At 54.3% G+C, this 18830-nt stretch overlaps 4 protein-coding genes across 4 annotated transcripts; all 4 read left to right on the forward strand.

Annotated features, from left to right (window-relative positions):
• The first annotated feature begins 3068 nt into the window (after positions 1 to 3068).
• Positions 3069 to 8783, forward strand: BO86DRAFT_353194 (putative eukaryotic translation initiation factor subunit eIF-4F). The gene is made up of 6 exons (XM_025669517.1): positions 3069 to 4032; positions 4294 to 4740; positions 4933 to 7629; positions 7682 to 7765; positions 7820 to 8190; positions 8243 to 8783. Exons 1-6 carry the CDS (start codon positions 3415 to 3417, stop codon positions 8385 to 8387), a joined length of 4362 nt encoding a protein of 1453 aa, XP_025532562.1. The 5' UTR covers positions 3069 to 3414; the 3' UTR covers positions 8388 to 8783.
• A 974-nt stretch (positions 8784 to 9757) lies between these two features.
• BO86DRAFT_432105 (acetyl xylan esterase) lies at positions 9758 to 10809 on the forward strand (the record flags this gene model as incomplete). Its single annotated transcript, XM_025675789.1, has 3 exons — positions 9758 to 9968; positions 10029 to 10285; positions 10357 to 10809. The coding sequence occupies 3 exons, from the start codon at positions 9758 to 9760 to the stop codon at positions 10807 to 10809; spliced, it is 921 nt and encodes a 306-aa protein (XP_025532563.1).
• A 2458-nt stretch (positions 10810 to 13267) lies between these two features.
• Positions 13268 to 14654, forward strand: BO86DRAFT_406310 (glycoside hydrolase family 28 protein; the record flags this gene model as incomplete). The annotated part of the gene is made up of 3 exons (XM_025674166.1): positions 13268 to 13579; positions 13675 to 14094; positions 14196 to 14654. Exons 1-3 carry the CDS (start codon positions 13349 to 13351, stop codon positions 14652 to 14654), a joined length of 1110 nt encoding a protein of 369 aa, XP_025532564.1. The 5' UTR covers positions 13268 to 13348.
• A 770-nt stretch (positions 14655 to 15424) lies between these two features.
• BO86DRAFT_385458 (potassium transporter) lies at positions 15425 to 18115 on the forward strand. Its single transcript, XM_025671109.1, has 2 exons — positions 15425 to 17132; positions 17205 to 18115. Exons 1-2 carry the CDS (start codon positions 15855 to 15857, stop codon positions 17910 to 17912), a joined length of 1986 nt encoding a protein of 661 aa, XP_025532565.1. The 5' UTR covers positions 15425 to 15854; the 3' UTR covers positions 17913 to 18115.
• The last annotated feature ends 715 nt before the right edge of the window (positions 18116 to 18830 follow it).

Genomic DNA, 18830 nt, shown 5'->3' on the forward strand with positions numbered 1-18830 from the left:
CTTTTCTTCGTTTTTGGGTGTTGTGCCGTGCTCTTTCCCTTCTGCAACGGTCTAGGGATCTTGAAACAAATAGAATGGAATTCGGTTATACTTATCAATTAGAGCTTCCGGTCTAGGCGTAGAGTGACTGTCGTCGGAAACAGAGGATCAGACGCGACCAGGTCACGGGAACTGCTGCTGTTTTCCTTCTCTGGTGCTCCGGGAAATGCAGCCTTACTGCCGTAGGCGAGGGGGTCAGTGGGTTCTCCATGCTTAGTTGCTTGCTCCTTGCCATCCTTCGTGCCACTTAGAACTCATGTCTGACACCAACCGACTCCATGCTCGGCCCTTTTTTCTTAGTGTCATGTCGGCGTCATAACGCCATGTATAATCGAAGGATGCAAAGCTTATCCTGTGGCTACTGCCGCCCCAACGGGTGCATAGCCGCCGGATGATTTATTCATCCATGCAAAACTGCTCTGAGGTAAGAGTAGGTAGTCAAGGATGTGAATAAACGAGTCTTTCGATCTCAGTTCTTAGGGGCTGGTGGGCGCATTCATGGCGGACTTCTTGGCGAGTGTCTTTGGATTCGTTGTACCTGTGAGAAGAGATGAGTGGGAGGGAGTTATTCTTCAATCTTATTGTGCTCATTCGCCTCAGTTGTCTTATTTTATTTTGATCTGAATTTTTCCTTATTTGGTACTTGGAAAAATGGGATGTTGCAAACCAAGGCAGAAAGAATGCGTGGTTGGGGCTGAAGGTGGCTGCAGTGCGAAGAATGTTACCTTGTGTTTTCTGGAAGCTCGGTTCACTATGTACAGCAGCAAATATATATTGACAGTGTTGAAGAGGTTAGCCACGAGTAAACAGAACATAATCAATGTTGGGAACTTAAATCGCCACAATTCGGCAATACTGTAGAACATTTGCAAACGAAGCAGCCCCTGAAGGTATAGATAAAGCCGGACCTAGGACAGTAAGAGAATTGTCCCAGAAACAGTGCGGAGTTACTACGGCGCCCATTTGGGCGATATCTTCAAGGCTGTCGGGTGTTTTGTGGTCCGTGGTCTGCATGCAGAACAGCCTCCCCTCTAAGTAAGGAAGCAAAATCCACGAACAAATAGTTTAGTGTCGGCCCAACCAAGGCGTCGCGTCGGCTGGCCGATGTCAGGTTCAGACGTGGCCGATCAGAATCAAACAGATGCAAATGCATTTATTGTCTGGGGGTTGGTGATCGCCCAGCTAGCGAGGGTCGAATCAGCTGCTCGGGATTAGGGGACTATAAATAAATTTGCGGTGTCAATTGGGAAGAATGAATCGTCCACGATGGATGAGGACCTGACTTAGAAGCTGGAGCTAGAGCTAGAAGGTCGGAGTCGGTCTGTGGTTTTGTTTACGGTGTGGCAGAGATGGGAAAATTCTTGTTGATGAATACAGAGCGAGGGATGTGTGCGTTGTGTGTATGGATGTGTCTCCGATCTATCCATCATCTACTGCGGCGGCGCCCTGGAATGCTCGGATCGTTTTTAACGTGGTGGTGGTTTGTTGACCGGGCGATCGGAGTTGCATTATTGGCTTGGATAATCGGACCTCTCTCCTTCTTTCATTGCTGGCTGCTGCCCTGCTGTACTCGGTAGGGTTCGGGTTCTTGCTTTTGTATATGTGTGTGTGTGTGTGTGTGTGTGTGTGTGAGATTATTGTAGGAGTAGTCATCGCTAGTTTACTTTTCAGCAGAAAATAGATCAAGCCAAGGCATAAACATAATTAACGAGTGGATTTTCCGCGCCAAATGTCAGGTAACACAATAATAAGCAGACAAGCACACTCACTACGGAGACACAACCAAGTCAAAGGACGGAGAAGAGGATGAATGATGAGGTTGGTTTGATACGGTATCATCATGTGAAGGTGCTGGTTTGGGAGCGGTAATGTGTGGCAAACGAGCGGGTGTAATCAATCAGAACGTATCTTGGCCTCAGGTGTCCATCTCATGACGATGATTTCATGGTCGCCCAAACGTCATGCGCCAGGGAGGCCAAAAACCGATTTGTGGGATGATGTTACCAAACAGGCAAAGCAGTTGCCGCACGGAACGAGGCCACTGGACAGGCTAAACGCCTGACATGACTCATTGCTATATAAGCTGATGATGATAATGATGATGTTGCTGGCTGCTCGGAGATCTGAATGGTCAGCTCCCGGGATAGTGACTACAGTACTATGGCCAGGCCGCTAGGATGATAGCAACTTTTGAATGGAATGGAGCAAGGCAACGCACTGTCTGGTCTGAAAGACGATGATTCAAAAACCACCAATAATGACACTGGCCCAACTACCTTTCCTACTAGTTCAAGGTTAGTCCTCAACAGCCACCTTGGCTCGGTGTGTTTGCCGCTTCCACCCGACAATGGCGGATCTTCCGCAGTGGTCAATGACTGGAGAGATGTCAAGAAAGCTAGCTGTGCGCAGTCTCATTTGCTGGGGAAAAGAGTCACCGGGAAATCTTTCCTACTGCCAGATGGGGCATAATGACCTGCCACAAGACTTGGACATGATCTGTTGAGTTTGAATGTATCTAATCGATTGATTTGAATGCTTTTTGTTGTGTGTGTATGTGCGTGTGTGATAGCGATAGACGGAGAAGAGCAGCTTCTTAAGAGCCGGGAACAATGTTTGGTGTGGTTCATTCGGATACAAAGAATAATACGGTATGGTCACATCAGATACCAACCACAACCCAGCCCAGCCTCAGCCCAGCAAAAATTGTGAAAAACACTGTGCAGAAAAAAAAATCCTCCACCACCACCCAATTTTATTCACGCCAAAAAGGCAAAAATAAAAAAAAAAGAGAAAGATCAAGAGTGTAAGAGAGTGAGCAGTAAAGAACAATAGGGTCAAAAAGGTTGATAATATTTCTATCTCTCCTTCAAGTCTTCTTTCTTTTTTTTCTCCTCCCCTTTTCTTCTACCCCAGACTTATCGTCGTTGACCACGACGTGATTAATTTCCTTGTTCCGTGGTCTTCGTTTTTTTTCTCTCTTCCTTCCCTTCCTCTTTTCGTCGTCCTTCCCTGACACGAAAAAAACACCACTCCCACTCCCACTCCCCTCCCCTCCCCTCTTCCACTACCCTTCTCTCTCACACCCACCTCCTCCTCCACCCCCCTCCTCCCCCATTTTGTGTGAGGATTTTTTTTTGTGGATGTTGTGGTTCTAGAGCGTGTACCTTGTTTGTTGTAACACGCCCTTTGACACTTCCCTCTTCCATCTTTCCCATCTCTTCAATTTTTTTTTATTGAAGATTTCTCATCCTCTCCTCTCTTCTGTTGCAGGTCCCTCCCCTCCCCGAACGGACTTGCTTCTCGAACGACGTAAAGTCGATCATCAAATTTAACTAAAAAGCGCTTGAATCCTTTTCACCTCGCATTACCTGTCTAATGAGCTCGATCCCTCCCAAGTCAGGCCTCCAACCTCAAGGACAGAGCACCTCGACCCAGGCCGCCTCCTCTCCCGCACAGTCTGCCTCGCCGTCGACGGCGCCTCGTTCCTACGCCAGCGCCACCAAGAAGTCCGCGACGGACTCGACCGCCGCTCCCGTCACCGTGGGCGGCTCGTCGCAACATGGGAAGTCGACCTCAGCATCTCCTGTGAGCGGCAAACCCATGCAGCAATCCCAAACCCCCGGCGTCACCATCGTCAATGGCGCCCCGGCTCCTCAAAGCGATCACTCCCGCAAGCCCTCGGTGACCATCACCTCTGCTGGCACCTCCGGATATATTCCCAACGGCGGCCAGACCGGTCGTCCCAACAGTCTGCAGTTCGGCTTCGCCAACCAGCAGTCCTCGCCTAGCATGGGCAATCCCGCGTCTTTGGCTACTCAGCCTCAGGCCGGTCTTGGTGTCACTCCGCCCGCGAACCCCCGTGTGACGTCCCCCCAGACTTCGCCTTCCCCTATTCCTCAACCCGCTTCCAGCGGTGGCCGGCCACCGCCGTCGACCTACCAGGCGCAGGGTAACGTTCCCAACTTTGGCAGCTTTGGCGATGCTGGTGACAACGTAAGTGGACCCCTTCTATCCTATGCACAGTTTGCCCGGATAGCACTATGTGATTTTACCCTACATTGTCCTACGACGTATCTCTTGGATGTCCAACTTCATATGGCGAAGCCAAGAAGGAGGCAAAATACTCCAGGGCGACTTAGAGGGAGATGGATGGGGAGCAAAAAAATTTGCAAGGGCGCGCACGTTTGCTGTCTTGGCATACCTTGATTTACCCACACCTGAGATATGCTGGTATTAATCTTTGTCTTGCGCTAGCAACAGATGCGCGCGGCTCCACAGGCACCCCTTGGCCCCGGTCCTCAGTCGACCCACCTCCGTCGCGAATCTTCCCAGTCGACTCACAGCGATATGAGCAGTCACATGGGTAGTGTTCCCGGCCGTGGCGGTTACCCCCATCAGGGCGGTCGCGGCCGTGGTTATTCTCAGTCGAGCTATCAGGGTCAGGTTCCTTACTCTCCAGGTCCCAACTTCCGCACCACCCCCAACCAGGCCCGCGGCGCTCCCAACATGGGCCCTCAGTTCCACGCCCCTAACCAAGGGCGCCCGCTCGCACCTTTCCCCAACTCTCCTCACCAAGCGAGCCGCAGTCCCGCTCTTGCAAACGCGCACCCTGCGACTCCCCAGATGAACCAGGTTCCTATGGCACACGCGCAGATGCCCCCGCAGGCGTACGGTTTTGGACAACCGATGGGACCCCAATCTGTGAGAACTCCCCATAATAAACCCTTCCGACGTGGATATGGAACCCGAAGAAAAGGATCATATCGTCGACCATCACTTTCACCCATCTACGCTTCAACTGCAAAAGCGCCCCTTCCACCGATCCCACCCATCAATTTAGCGCCAGAGAGCGGGAACTTTGAGCAATATCTAACGTTGATGAAAACCAATCAGGGCTACCCCGGCTACGACCCCACTGCTTACGGCTACTACCCCCAGTACGGCATGGGTGGTGTCCAGTATATGACTCCCCCGTCCCCGCAACCGCGCCCCGGAATGCCGTTCAATCCCCAGGCCCCGTACATGCAGAATCAGTACCCTGTTCAGCCTCCCGCCCAAGCCACCTCTCTCTCTCGTACGCCCTCGCAGATGTCCAATGACCGCCCTGGGTCTAGCCTTGGTCAGGGCCAGCCCCCTGCTGGTCCCCCCGGCCCTGGCCATGCTCACACCGCCAGCCGCACCTCGAACAGCCCTGCTCCCCCGAAGACGCCGTTCGTCATTCCTGCCAAGAAGAGCCCGATTGTCATCAAGGACCCCGGTAGCGGCGTCGTAAAGACATTTGAAAAGGCTCCTGCCTCCCCGGCTCGTATCACCCCGTCCCCTGTTAAGATTGCGACTCCCACTTCGACTCCCCCCCCTCGCACCGGCAGCAGCGCCGACCACACTCGCACCGAGTCCAAGTCTACTAAGACTGACGAGGAGAAGAAGAAGGAGCTGAAGGACGCTGTTCGCCAGAAGATCGAACAGGAGGAGGCTGAACAGCGCCGCAAGGCTGAAGAGGAGGCTGCCGCTGCCCAGCGCAAGAAGGACGAAGAGGAGGCCGCTCGCAAAAAGGAGGAAGAGGAGGCCGCCCGTAAGCAGCAGGAGGAGGAGGAGGCTGCGAAGAAGGCCGCTGATGAGGAGGCCGCGCGCAAGAAGCTTGAGGAGCTGAGCTTGAAGGACAAGCCAGAGGAGACCAAGGCGGAAGAGCCTGCCAAGCCTGCTGAGCCCGCTCCGGCTCCCGCCTCCGCTCCTGCTGATGACGATGACATCGATTACGATGCCATTGAGCGTGAGATGGCCGAAATTGAGGCCAAGGAGCGCGAGGCTGAGGCTGCCTACTACGCCAAGAAGCAAGCCGAGAAGGAGGAGAAGGAGCGCAAGGAGAAGGAGGAGCGCGAAGCGTATGAAGCCAACATGAAGCAGGCTGAGCGTGAGGCCGAGGCTCTTGAGGAGGCCAAGGCCAAGAAGCGCGAATCCGGCGCTGTCACCGACGAGGATCAAAGCAAGAAGGATCTCTTCGCCTCCTTGAAGAAGGGTGGTTTCTCTGCAACCGAGACTGGCACCGAGAGCGGCACCGCTACGCCCGCTTCCGATATGGGTCCTCCTGCCAAACCCGCCAGTGCTCTTAAGCAGAAGCCTGCTGCTCTCAAGTTGGAGACCAGCAAGGCAGTTGAGCCTCCCCAGCCTAGCGCTGCCATGAAGTCCCTGCACTCGGCTCGCCTGATCGATGATCTCAGCAAGATTACTTATCCCGAATCCATTGCTTCTCCCAACCCGGCCCTCAATGCCAGCGCTCCTACCGATCGCAAGTTCCACTACAACAAGGAGTTCTTGCTTCAGTTCCAGAATGTGTTCAAGGAGAAGCCCTCGATCGATTGGGACCTGCGCGTGCGTGAGACCGTCGGTGACAGTGACTCGTCCCGTCCCCAGTCGGCTCGCACCCCGATGGCCAGCGGCCGCCAGAGCTCTCGCCCCGGCATCGGTCAGGGCTTCCCCGGAATGGGCAACTTCGGCCAGCCCGGCAACCGCAACAGCCTGCCCCCAGGCACTACTTCCGAGCAGCGCTTTGCGATGTCTCGCCAAGCCTCCGCTGTTGGCAACCCCTTCGGCTCCTTTGGTCGCGGTCTGAGCGTTGGTGGCGCCATCGGCCGCACCAACTCTAGCCCTATGCACCCTGGCATGCCCTCGCCTCGCCCCGGCTCTGGCCGCTCCGGCACTCGCAACAGCAGCAAGCGTGACAAGCAGCAGGCCAAGAAGGAGGAGGACATGGCCAAGTCCATGCCTCTCACCGCTGGCAAGGAGGTCGAGGCCCTTCAGGTCTCCACCACCGGATGGAAGCCCCGCAGTATCACGCAGCCTCCCACTGCTGCTGGTCCTACACCTGCTGGCTCCACTCACATGCCTCCTGATGTGGTGCAACGTAAGGTGAAGGCTGCCTTGAACAAGATGACGCCCGAGAACTTCGATCGTATCTCTGGCCAGATCTTGGAGATTGTTTCCCAATCCAAGGATGAATCGGATGGACGCACCTTGCGCCAGGTCATCCAGCTTACTTTCGAGAAGGCTACTGACGAGGCCCACTGGGCTTCCATCTACGCCAAGTTCTGCAAGAGTATGTTGGAGAGCATGAGCCCCGAAATCAAGGACGAGAACATCCACGACAAGAACGGCAATGTCGTCGCTGGTGGCAGTCTGTTCCGCAAGTATCTCCTCAACCGCTGTCAAGAGGAGTTCGAGCGTGGTTGGAAGGTCAACCTGCCTCCTAAGCCCGAGGGTCAGACAGAGGAAGCTGCTATGATGTCCGATGAGTACTACAAGGCCGCTGCTGCCAAGCGTCGTGGTCTTGGTCTCGTCAAGTTCATTGGTGAGCTGTACAAGCTGGGTATGTTGACTGAGCGTATCATGCACGAGTGTGTGAAGAAGCTTGTCGATTACGAGGGCATGCCCGATGAGGCCGAGGTTGAGAGTTTGACCAGCCTCCTGCGCACCATTGGTGCTAGCCTCGACGCCTCGGAGCGCGGACACGCGATGATGGATGCTTACTTCCACCGCATCAGCCTTATGATGCAGACTCCTGATTTGCCCAGCAGATTGCGCTTCATGTTGATGGTACGTTGACGAGTGCCTGCTATCGCTACCGTTTAACTAACTTCCGTGCTAGGATATCATCGACCTGCGTAATGCCCGCTGGCACTCCAAGGATGCCGATAAGGGACCCAAGACTATCCAGCAGATTCGTGAAGAGGTGAGTCCTACCATTCCTCGCTTTTTCTTCCACTCCAGCTAATTCTTTTGCTAGGCTGCTCGCGCCCAACAAGAGGCCGAGATGGAGCGTCTTCGCCAGCAGGCCAACCGCGGCAGCCGCCCGGGCCTGGGCCGTGGTGATGCCCGCAGCTACAGCAACTACGGCAACCAAGCTCCTCCCCAGGACTTTGCCTCGAGCAAGGTTGGCAGTGACGATCTCCGCCGTCTGCGGACGACCCGCAACACCAACCAGCCGATGTCTTTCGGACCCTCTAGCATGCTGGGATCTCGCAGCAACAGCGGCCGGAAGAACCTTGGCCCTGGTGGCAACCTGGTTCGTGGTAGTGATGATAGTGCTGCTAGCAGCCGGACCGGCACTCCCCCTGTCGGCAAGAAGGAGGAAGTCACTTCGATCAACGCTTTCAGGTTAGTGGTCATGTCAGACTTATGGGCTAGTTGATACTAACGCATTGTGCAGTGCTTTGGCTGCTTTGGAAGACCGTGATAACATGGCCACCTCCCCGCCATCGAACCCTACCTCCCCTCTGCTGACCAAGTCGCAACCCGCGGTTGAGCGCCGACCCTCCAAGACTCCCTCTACTGCCGGCGAGGAAGCCTCATAGATTTCCCTTGCAATGACAATACAAAAATGATTTCGTTCTTCTGGAAAGATTTCTACGTTTACTGTTCCCCTTTTGACACATCGTCACGACATGTCTGTGATTTGTTATGAACATTCATCCTAATCTTCTCGTCCATGATTTTTCTTTTCGCCAGCAAGATCGGTCGCTCATCTAACTTCCGTTTGAAAGGTAGAGTGGGGGGCTTGTCGACATTCCCTTGTACAGATGATGATATGAACCCTGGACCCAGCATCACCGGAAGAAGTGAGGTGGGGAGACGGGTTCTCATGAAATGAATCTAGGGAGATTGGTTGGTTCCGCTGGAGGGTTTGAAGGGCCTTTCTCTTTCTGTTCCTGCATTCATACGCTTTTTTTTTTTCTTTTTTCCTTTTTCTTATTTTTCCAATACCCGGAGAGCTTTGACGATGTCCTTCCCTTGCTACGGATGTTTCTATCAGGGCGGGAAACTTGCAGGCTAGCCACGATGTCGATTGCTTATGTCATACGAGAAGAGAGAGCTAGTTGTCGTATCGACTCTTTTCTTTTTCGATTTGTGTCTGCATTGCATTTACTGGTATGTGGCCGTGCCTGTTGTTTTTCGATTAGACAAAATCTGTTAGAAAAAGTTTCTGCTTTGATTCTAAATGTGATAATCGTATGATTATGATTGTGTATTCGGTGTGGCTGGTTCGGTATGTCATTCGGAGGATGATTCACTCAGTATTTTTCTATGAGTTTGCTAATTTGATCGAACTTCATACGTTATCTAAGAGGACCAAATTGAAACATCTTCTGATGTAATGTAGCCGAGTAGTGAAACAATAGATGCGGTCACTCGAGTTGAGCCTGTTTGGATGCCCCCTCCCCGGCTGTAAAGCCGATTTCTGGGGTATACTTCCGCAATGCAGCCTGTAATCTTCAGCCCTCCGCCAACATGTCAACCCTGACACCTCTCAGCACGAGGTGGGGGTATCCGGATAATCCTTCCCTCAGACTTTGCCAATTCGGCTGAAACCCGGCTATTCTGCATCTTCACGGTGCGTTCCTGAAACGCCAATTGATCCCGTGTCTGACTCTAACGCCTTCCGTGACGGGGCCCAGCCCGGTAATGTCGATCTCGAGCCTTCACCTGCTGTCTATCCCAGACACCCCATGACCGTTTCAATTCCCGGAGACATCCCCCGCCTCCTCCCATCGACTTGGCCTACAGTGGCAGAAATGGAGTATGTCGCGGATCGATTTCAGGTTGATGTGTGCAAGGTCTGGATTTAGCCGTGGAGGGCGTATATATATATACACCTTCAGAGATGGAGAGAACAATCCCCATCTTCTCCATCATCTCCTTGCATCGGAACCAACTTCCCTGAACAATGCTTTCCCTCTCACTTCTGCTCACCTGCGTGCTGTGCGCACTGTCATGCCGGGCCGGCGTTTTGGGGGATAGGGACTCGGTCTACCCTCGAGCCGGCTCCCTGCAGCAGGTCACCAGCTTCGGTAGCAACCCGACCAATGTAGGCATGTACATTTACGTGCCGACGAATCTGGCCACCAAGCCGGGCATCATTGTTGCCATCCATTACTGTCTGTGCTTCTCTCACCCTTCCCCCCACCCCCCCAACAAACTAACTTTCACATGCACAGGCACCGGCACGGCCTCCGCGTACTACACGGGCTCGCCCTACGCGACCCTGGCCGAGCAATACGGCTTCATAGTCATCTACCCGCAGAGCCCGTACTCGGGCACCTGCTGGGACGTGAGCTCGCAGGCGACCCTCACGCACAACGGCGGGGGCAACAGTAACTCCATCGCCAACATGGTCACCTGGACGATCGCCAAGTACAACGCGGATACCAGCAAGGTGTTCGTGACGGGCTCGAGTTCGGGCGCCATGATGACGGTATGCCCGGAGTTGTCCATATCCCATCATCCCATATGAACGCCCCTAACTAATGCTGATGAATCTCCCAGAACGTGATGGCAGCCACCTACCCGAACCTCTTCGCCGCCGCGACGGTCTACAACGGCGTGCCCGCGGGGTGCTTCTACAGCGCCACCAACCAAGCCGACGCGTGGAACAGCACCTGCGCCCTGGGCCAGTCGATCACCACCCCGGCGCACTGGGCCAGCATCGCCGAGGCCATGGACCCCGGGTACACGGGTGCCCGCCCCCGCATGCAGATCTACCACGGCAGCGTCGACACCACCCTCTACCCGCAGAACTACTACGAGACCGTCAAGCAGTGGGCCGGCGTCTGGGGGTATAACTACGATGCGCCCCAGACGACGGAGGCGAATACCCCCGAGGCGAACTATGTGACCACGGTGTGGGGGCCGGGCGTGCAGGGGGTGTTTGCCACGGGGGTCGGGCATACGGTGCCGATTCATGGGGGCAGGGATATGGAGTGGTTCGGATTTGCTTGATTGTTAGCTGGTTGGAAGGTCGAGTTAGGTTGGTGAATGTGAATGTTTGTGCTGCTTGAAGATGGAGGCGGGGTTGGATGGTTGATGATTGTATACTGGTTGAATTTTTGGAATGATAAAGTGACTTCTGGGTGTCGCTGCACTAGCGGTGAAATGTTTGGAATGAATGTAGGGTTGGTCTGCTAGAACGGAAGCATATCACCCTTTTCTTTGAGGAAAAAAAGAAGAGAAGGAAAAGACATCACTGAGGGGAAAGGGAGGTAGCAGAAGCAGTTGACTTAGTGATTGAGGGCTTTACTAATGTAACCCAAAGTAACTAGCTAACTATACCTCAGCATGAAGAGTGTCTTGTAAGATGCGTTTCTCGAACAAAAATTGCTTACTGAACAATTATGAGCGGCCAGCGAATTTCAAGTGATTTACTTCACTGAGTTCTAGTGTATCTGGCTAGGGAGGGTGTATATACACCCCGGATCCTGGAATTGCCGTTGTAAAGTAGTACTTAAATGATTTTCAGGATCTCCCATGTAGGTAAATCTAGAATTTCTCCTCCCGCCCTTTAGGGACCATGAAACTCGACCAGCCCGAAATAGTAATGCGTCGGGGGTAAGACCCCCTAATGCCGAGTGCTGACTGGTGCGTAGGCCCGATGTTCGGAGATACTAGTGCTGGTTTTGGGCGGCGTGTGGGGAAAGTGGTACGTATACCCTACCCGTTTGTGCTACCACTGCTTCACCCCCTACCCGGTTTTGATTCTTCAAGCCTAGAGGAGCTTGTGGCGTGTTTTACCTATATTCCTATTTTCAGGTTACCTTGCATGCGTTTGTGACTCTCAGAAAAACCGACGTTATGCCGAAAGTGGTCGACACATCGGGCGTGCTTGGATAAATCCTTGCATCGCGTTACTCTCTGTACTGAGTAGGTATAACTGAGGTTGTATCATTCCTAGTGACGTACTGTGTACACCGCTCCTCTCTTCGGTGGAGAGGATTATCTCTGAGAGAAGCTCAGCGGTGGGGAGACCAGCCAGCCGACCTGATTGGGGCGGCGCACAATCAAGCAATCTCCAAGCTTTGCGTGGGGTCAGGGATGGGAGGGAGCTTTCTCTGGGCAGTGGGCACCAAGTTGATACCCCCTGGACCCGGTCCACAACTTCTTGATATTGATTGAATTGCTCCGATGAAGCCGTGTTATCCGCTGGTTTGATTCCTCTTGCAGTGGACTGGTTGGTGACTGGATACTCCACGGACCACGGCAGGCACATAGGCAACTTGCTGGTTGGTATGCATAAGAAGCAGTATTATATCCTCCTACGCGTCCAGTCGAAACTGTCAATTTGATATTGATTGCGAGCCTCGTGACGAGCGCCGATTCTCTGAGGTATGATCTGTTCGGCAAGCCGGGATGGGTCGAGAGCCACCGTTGTTCCCCTGCATTATTTCCAGGGTCTAATTCCCGGCTGAACTTTCATCATGGAAGCGCTGTAGATGATCTGTCATTGGACTGGGGGTATCGGAAATCAGCCAGGAGTTCTCCAGCGGCTGAAGGCAAATGAATTCCGAGGGGCCAGGATGGTGCTCCTTATGACAGCTCTCATTGATGTGTGCCTTTCAAGGCGTGAGGAAATTGCTCCCTGTTGACGTTTGCCGAGCGAAGTGGGATAGAGATGGCTGTCGCCATTTGCTTGCTCCTGATAATATCGACCGGTGGAGAATCGGCACTCGTAAGCGGCATGGATCGGCGGAGCCATTCTTTCTCGGGGGTCTGGATTGCCGACATCAGTATAGCATCGCTGTACGGAGTTACGAACGGATTGTGTGGGAGTTGTATTATTTCGGCCTAGTTTCCACTGGGATGTTTCGTGATTGCTTCGCCCAAAGCTTCGAAGAAGAAAAGAACCTTCCCCTGATTGTTTTCGACTGTGGTGGGTCGAACGGGAAGAACTCTGGTCGGTTTCCGTTGCTTCGCTTGTTGCTCCCGGATCATCACAGCCATCTATCTCCCGTCATGAACCCGTGAAGATCAGTGGTTTTCCTCTCCTCTCCTTTCCTTTCCTTTTCGTTCCTTTTCTTCTGTCACAATATGAATGGCTAACACAGTTTTCTTCCAAAGTCAGAAGCAGTCGAAACGAGGGGCTGCGTTTGATGAAGCTGACGCATAGGGATGACCGATGCCCCCACGAGTCAAAAGCCAAGTTCAATTAAGAAAATGCCGCCTTGGCCCACTCGCCTTAGCGCCCTGAGTCGGGGATAGCCCGTTACAGATTGATGGCAATGCCTGCCCATTCAGGCCTCGCCTGGTGGCACTGAGGGAACCGTCAGGGACGAAACAGGGACGAAATGGACAACTTCAGAATCCACCAAGACGTTCTTGCAACACATAAAAGGGTCTTGTCGCCCTGCTGTCGGGGTTCTTTTCTTCATCCAAGCCAATCATTCCTTCATTCCTCTCTTTGTCTCTCTCGCGTTGTCTCCGTTCTGTAGATCAGAACAGTCTCTCTTTGAACTTACTCTGTTGATCAGATAACAATCCTCTCACCATGCCTTCCATCCAGTCTTCCCTGCTGTGCGCTGCCACCCTGGCTACTGCCCTGGTGTCTGCTGCCCCTGCCACCCGTGCCTCGGACTTCGCCAAGCGCTCCACCTGCACCTTCACCTCGGCTGCTCAGGCCTCCGAGAGCAAGACTTCCTGCACGGACATCGTTCTCAAGGACATCACTGTTCCTGCTGGTGAGACCCTCAACCTCAAGGACCTGAAGAGCGGTACCACCGTAAGTCCCGGCCCCGACCCCAGTATTTCTCGACGGCACACCTTCCAGTGTACTGCCCGTTGAACCGCAGACTGACAAGGCCATGTCCAATCCAGGTCACCTTCGAGGGAACCACCACCTGGGAGTACGAGGAGTGGGATGGACCCCTCCTGTACATCTCCGGCAAGGACATCACCGTCACCCAGTCTTCCGGCGCGGTCCTCGACGGCAACGGTGCCAAGTGGTGGGACGGCGAGGGCACCAACGGCGGCAAGACCAAGCCCAAGTTCTTCTACGCCCACTCCCTGGACAACTCGGTCATCAAGGGTCTGCAGATCAAGAACACCCCCGTCCAGGCCATCTCCGTCGAGTCCGACTACCTCACCATCGAGGACGTGACCATCGACAACAGCGACGGTGACGACAACGGCGGCCACAACACCGACGGTTTCGACATCAGTGAGAGTACCTACATCACTATCACCGGTGCCACCGTCAAGAACCAGGACGACTGTGTCGCCATCAACTCCGGCGAGGTATGTGTTTCCCACAGATGGCGGTGGAAAGAGATCTCAAGCCGCCACACACCCCGAACGATCCACATAGATCGCTAATCTTAATCCTTCTCTCCCCGCAGAACATCTACTTCTCCGGCGGTGCCTGCTCCGGCGGCCACGGTCTCTCCATCGGCTCCGTCGGCGGCCGCGACGACAACACCGTCAAGAACGTCACCTTCATTGACTCGACCGTCACCGACTCGGAGAACGGTGTCCGCATCAAGACCGTCTACGACGCCACCGGCGAGGTCGAGGACATCACCTTCTCCAACATCAAGATCTCCGACATCACCGACTACGGTATCGTCATCGAGCAGGACTACGAGAACGGCAGCCCCACTGGTACCCCCACCGACGGCGTCAAGATCTCCGGCGTCAAGATGGAGAAGGTCACCGGTAGCGTTGAGAGCGATGCCACCGAGATCTACATCCTCTGCGGTGACGGCAGCTGCACGGACTTCACCTGGAGCGGCGTTGATGTCACCGGTGGCAAGACCAGCAGCAAGTGCGAGAACTTGCCCTCCGGTGTGTCTTGCTAGATTTGATGCGACGACAGTGGAAGGATCGTGGGTTCAGAGACGGGCTGGACGGAAAGAGTGGTTTAATCTTCTTATCTATCATCTTTTAAAAGGTCGGCTGGATTAGGGTGTCTTACCTTAGTCCCGGTCAGCAATACATATTTTGTCTTGGATGATGTTGGTGTTTGCAATCCTCTTTGTCGCTGATCAACCTTAGTTTGGGTAGGCTTGTACTGTACAGTACTTTGTAACCACTGCCATTGATGGAAATCAACCTAACTGTTGTCGATGATGGATCTCTGCCTCAGGCAACAGCACCCCCCTTCCTTCAAAAGACTGAAGGAGCTCTCCTCAACTACAACTTCACTTTATAACCTGACAGCCTGATGTCCGACTGCAAGCCACACAACAATTCCTTGGTCACACCAACACCTGACAGGTCTGAAAATGGCGCAGACACGCATATGCCACCGACTTTCTCACCGATCCGGCCCCTGGTTCCTGCAACAGTCACACCAGCCCTGGCACCCAAGCAAGTTTTGTCTACAATTCAAGAAATGATTCCCGGCCAATTGTGAGACGCCAATCCGGTTTCTTCACGCTGAAGAAGAAACGAAAAGAAGGTTTTAAAGTTAGCCAAACTATGGACCGTGCGTCAGTGGTTGCGTGCCAAGCTTCAAATCACTATGAGCGATTATTTCCAACCAATTTTTTGCAAGAGGAGATCACCGATTTGGATGTTCCCAGCTTCCTGCTGTGCAACCTCACACCGGAATGGCAAAATCTGCAAGCTCCCTTTCCCCCTCCCTTGGAAGATAAACCACTTCCCCAGGAATTCGACGGGAGATGTCAGAACCAGGCAGCTATAAAGCGTGGGACTGGCCCGAGCTTGATTGGGAGCAGGTATAGCTACCTAGCTCCTTTATGCCATATTCTTTCTCTGTTATAGTAGGAAATCGTCACAGTCGATCCGATCATCCCAAATCCAGCATGCATTTGTGTGAGGCATTTGTTGGCTCTTGCTAGCCACTCCCTCCCCCCAGATCTACGCAAGGAGACAAGAGCTCTTTTTTTTTCGTCGAGCTATTTAATTCCCCGTGCCTTTTGGGAAAGGACAAACAGCTTCTTCACCTCTTTTGGGCTCCGCCATATTGTTTCCCTTTCCCATCGACGACACATTCCGGGTATTCTTCATCGGCTTATAGCGCATTCCCAAACCGCATGCCTCTCGCTCACGAGCCGTCCAAGTCACCCCTGCGACGCTACCACCACTATATCTATATCATTTTCTGGGCGCTGGTGTCGTCGCTAGTTCTCTACCTGGCTGGAGGGCTGTCGTACCTTGATGCCTTGCTTCTCGCCTCCGGTGCAGCCACCCAGACGGGCCTGAACTCTATCGACCTCAACCGACTGCATGTGGTCCAGCAGGTCACCCTCTGGGGGGTGTCGATGGTGACCAATGTCATCTTCATCAACTCGCTGCTCGTCGTGATCCGGCTCTATTGGTTCCGCAAGCGGTTTCGCGGCGTCATCCACGAGGCCAAAGTATTATGCCGCACGCAGCGTAACAAATGGAATCAAGCTCTGCAGGGAAGAGGGATCGAGAACCGGCCTTCCCCGCCTCTGCCTCTTCCTCCTCCTCGAGGGATCTCGGTCGAGAGACCCGCTGAGGAGCAACCTCTGTTAGAGGTTATCGATGGCGAGGATCGAACCGCCGACTTAATTGGTCTTCCAGGTCGGAAGTATGGCGCTGCGGCGGCGGCGGCGGCGGGATCAACCAGTCCGCATATCACCTTTTGCGACTCGGAGGCCGAATATGCGATCAAACACCACCACCGCCGGTCGATGTCCGGGACGCGCTCGCGGCGCTCGCTGTCGGAGTATGACTCGCCCGTGCTCCAGCGGTCGTGCCAGGATCTCGACGCCCTGCCGGCGCTGATGTGGCAGTCGTCGATCGCCAGCTATGCGGACTGGGACGAGGCGCAGAAGGAGGAGCTGGGCGGGATCGAGTACCGGGCGCTGAAGACGCTGTTCGTCATCCTCGTCTGCTACTTCGTGGTGTTCCATGTGCTGGGGATCGTGCTGTTCCTGGGGTGGGTGCTGCCGAACCGCCAGTACAGCCAGGTGCTGGCCGACGCGGGCATCAGTCGGCCGTGGTGGGCGATCTTCACGGCCGGGTCGGCCTTCAACGACCTGGGGTTCACTCTCACGCCGGACTCGATGGACGCGTTCCAGACCGCGGCGTTCCCCCTGCTCGTAATGACCTTCCTCGTGGTCATCGGCAACACGGGCTTCCCGTGCATGCTCCGCTTCATCATCTGGACGCTCTCGCAGACCACCACGTACGGGTCCCCGCTGGACGACGAGCTGGAGTACCTGCTGGAGCACCCGCGGCGGTGCTTCACGCTGCTGTTCCCCAGCGCGGAGACGTGGCGCCTGTCGGCCGTTCTCCTGTTGCTCAACGCGATCGACCTGCTCATCTTCTACACCCTCCAAGAGGTACGGACTGCACCACCAACCACTTGCCCCTTTACCCTGATAGCCTCAACTGACGAACCAACACGAACATAGACCCCGCAAAACCCCACCATCACCCCGGGCCTACGCCTCGTCAACGGCCTCTTCCAAATCGCCTCGACCCGCACCGCGGGCTTCAGCATCACCCCGCTAACCACCCTGCACCCGGCCACCCAAGTTTCTTTCCTGGTGATGATGTACATCTCGGCCTTCCCCAACGCGATCGCCATCCGCAAGACCAACGTCTACGAAGAACGCAGCCTCGGCATTTTTTATAATGACGACGCGCTATCCTCGTCCTCCGACGCCCCGCCCACCCACCCCTCCACCGACTCGCTGGCCGCCCACATCCAGCGCCAGCTGGGCTTCGACCTCTGGTACGTGATGCTGGGCTTCTTCCTGATCGCCGTCGCCGAGGGCCCGCGGCTGCAGGCTGGGGACGACGACCGCGCGTTCGCGCTGTTCCCGATCCTGTTCGAGATCGTGTCCGCGTACGGCACGGTGGGTCTGTCGTTGGGCTACCCGGGCACCGAGACGAGTCTGTGCGGGGAGTTCTCGGGCCCCGCGAAGGCGATCGTCATCGCGATGCAGGTGCGTGGCCGGCACCGCGGGCTGCCGCATGCGTTGGATCATGCGATTTTGTTGCCGTGTGAGGTTGGGGATACAGAAGATGAGGGGTTGTCGGAGCCGCTGGGGTGGTGGATGCGGTGGATGCGGAAGAAGGGGTCGGATTGGGGGAGCTTGTTTGGTGGGGGGGATTGAGTCTCAGCCAGTACTTCAGGAATTGGTTGGGATGGATAATGGTTGCTTTTGCTGTGTGGATGTGAATATGAACTGAACTGAACTGAACTGAACATGAACATGGACTCTGTGTTTCATGCGGAGTGGAGAGGGAGGTACATTATTGTGCTGTGCTGTATGTATGTACTGTAACTGTACATTGGGAATTGTGATTAACAGGAGGGGCATAGAACAAAAAAGTACCCCGCTCTCCGTAGACATGGGAACAGCAGTGGAAAGGTACAGTACAGTACAATCACATGCATCATGGCAGAATGCTGTAGAACAAAAGCAACCGTCCAATCAGCGCGGACTGAGCATGGACCCGGGATCGACAACTGCCAGTCAGTCTGCAAAAGCGTGTACTGTACATACAGGGCACCGAGTAAGCTTCCATCCGCCAGTAATACCTAGACCAATGGCCCCCTCCATACATGCATCGCACAAGACATGCATAGCCTGCAACACATTCCTTCTTGGGGACTATACCCAGAAGCGATCAAACAAAAGCCCTGCCCCAGCACATTCCTGGAAATAATACCCATCATGCTAGCAGCATATATAGACCAACGTTCGAGAGCCAGCTAGCCAGCAGAGTAAGTCGCAGTCATGAAGAATAGCACGGGATAGTATAGTCTGGTTAAGTACTACTCCGAAACAGAGTCACGATCCAGAGATCCTCACCCAACTCCAACCGGGATGAATCGGCCTGAAACACCACCTCTGTCGAAGCTTGTGACTCCGATCGGAGTATACCTTTTGTTTATGTGTGCATGTAATCCCACTATACTCGAAGAGGATGACACGAAAGAATAAGCATCCGCTAGGTACCTAGTCCTGAATGAGGCCCTGCAGTGACTCATAACCCATACATAACCTAGTGAGTCAAGTAACTCGGAG

Source organism: Aspergillus japonicus (genome assembly GCF_003184785.1).
Source record: "Aspergillus japonicus CBS 114.51 unplaced genomic scaffold BO86scaffold_3, whole genome shotgun sequence".
NCBI classification, from domain to species: Eukaryota; Fungi; Ascomycota; class Eurotiomycetes; order Eurotiales; family Aspergillaceae; genus Aspergillus; species Aspergillus japonicus.

Bases quoted from the DNA above. Each gene is read 5' to 3' on its own strand.
- BO86DRAFT_353194 (XM_025669517.1), top strand. From the start codon at position 3,415: ATGAGCTCGATCCCTCCCAAGTCAGGCCTCCAACCTCAAGGACAGAGC. The intron at 4,033-4,293 runs GTAAGTGGACCC...GTCTTGCGCTAG, and splicing joins TTGGCGATGCTGGTGACAAC to CAACAGATGCGCGCGGCTCC. The intron at 8,191-8,242 runs GTTAGTGGTCAT...CGCATTGTGCAG, and splicing joins ACTTCGATCAACGCTTTCAG to TGCTTTGGCTGCTTTGGAAG.
- BO86DRAFT_385458 (XM_025671109.1), top strand. From the start codon at position 15,855: ATGCCTCTCGCTCACGAGCCGTCCAAGTCACCCCTGCGACGCTACCAC. The intron at 17,133-17,204 runs GTACGGACTGCA...ACACGAACATAG, and splicing joins TCTTCTACACCCTCCAAGAG to ACCCCGCAAAACCCCACCAT.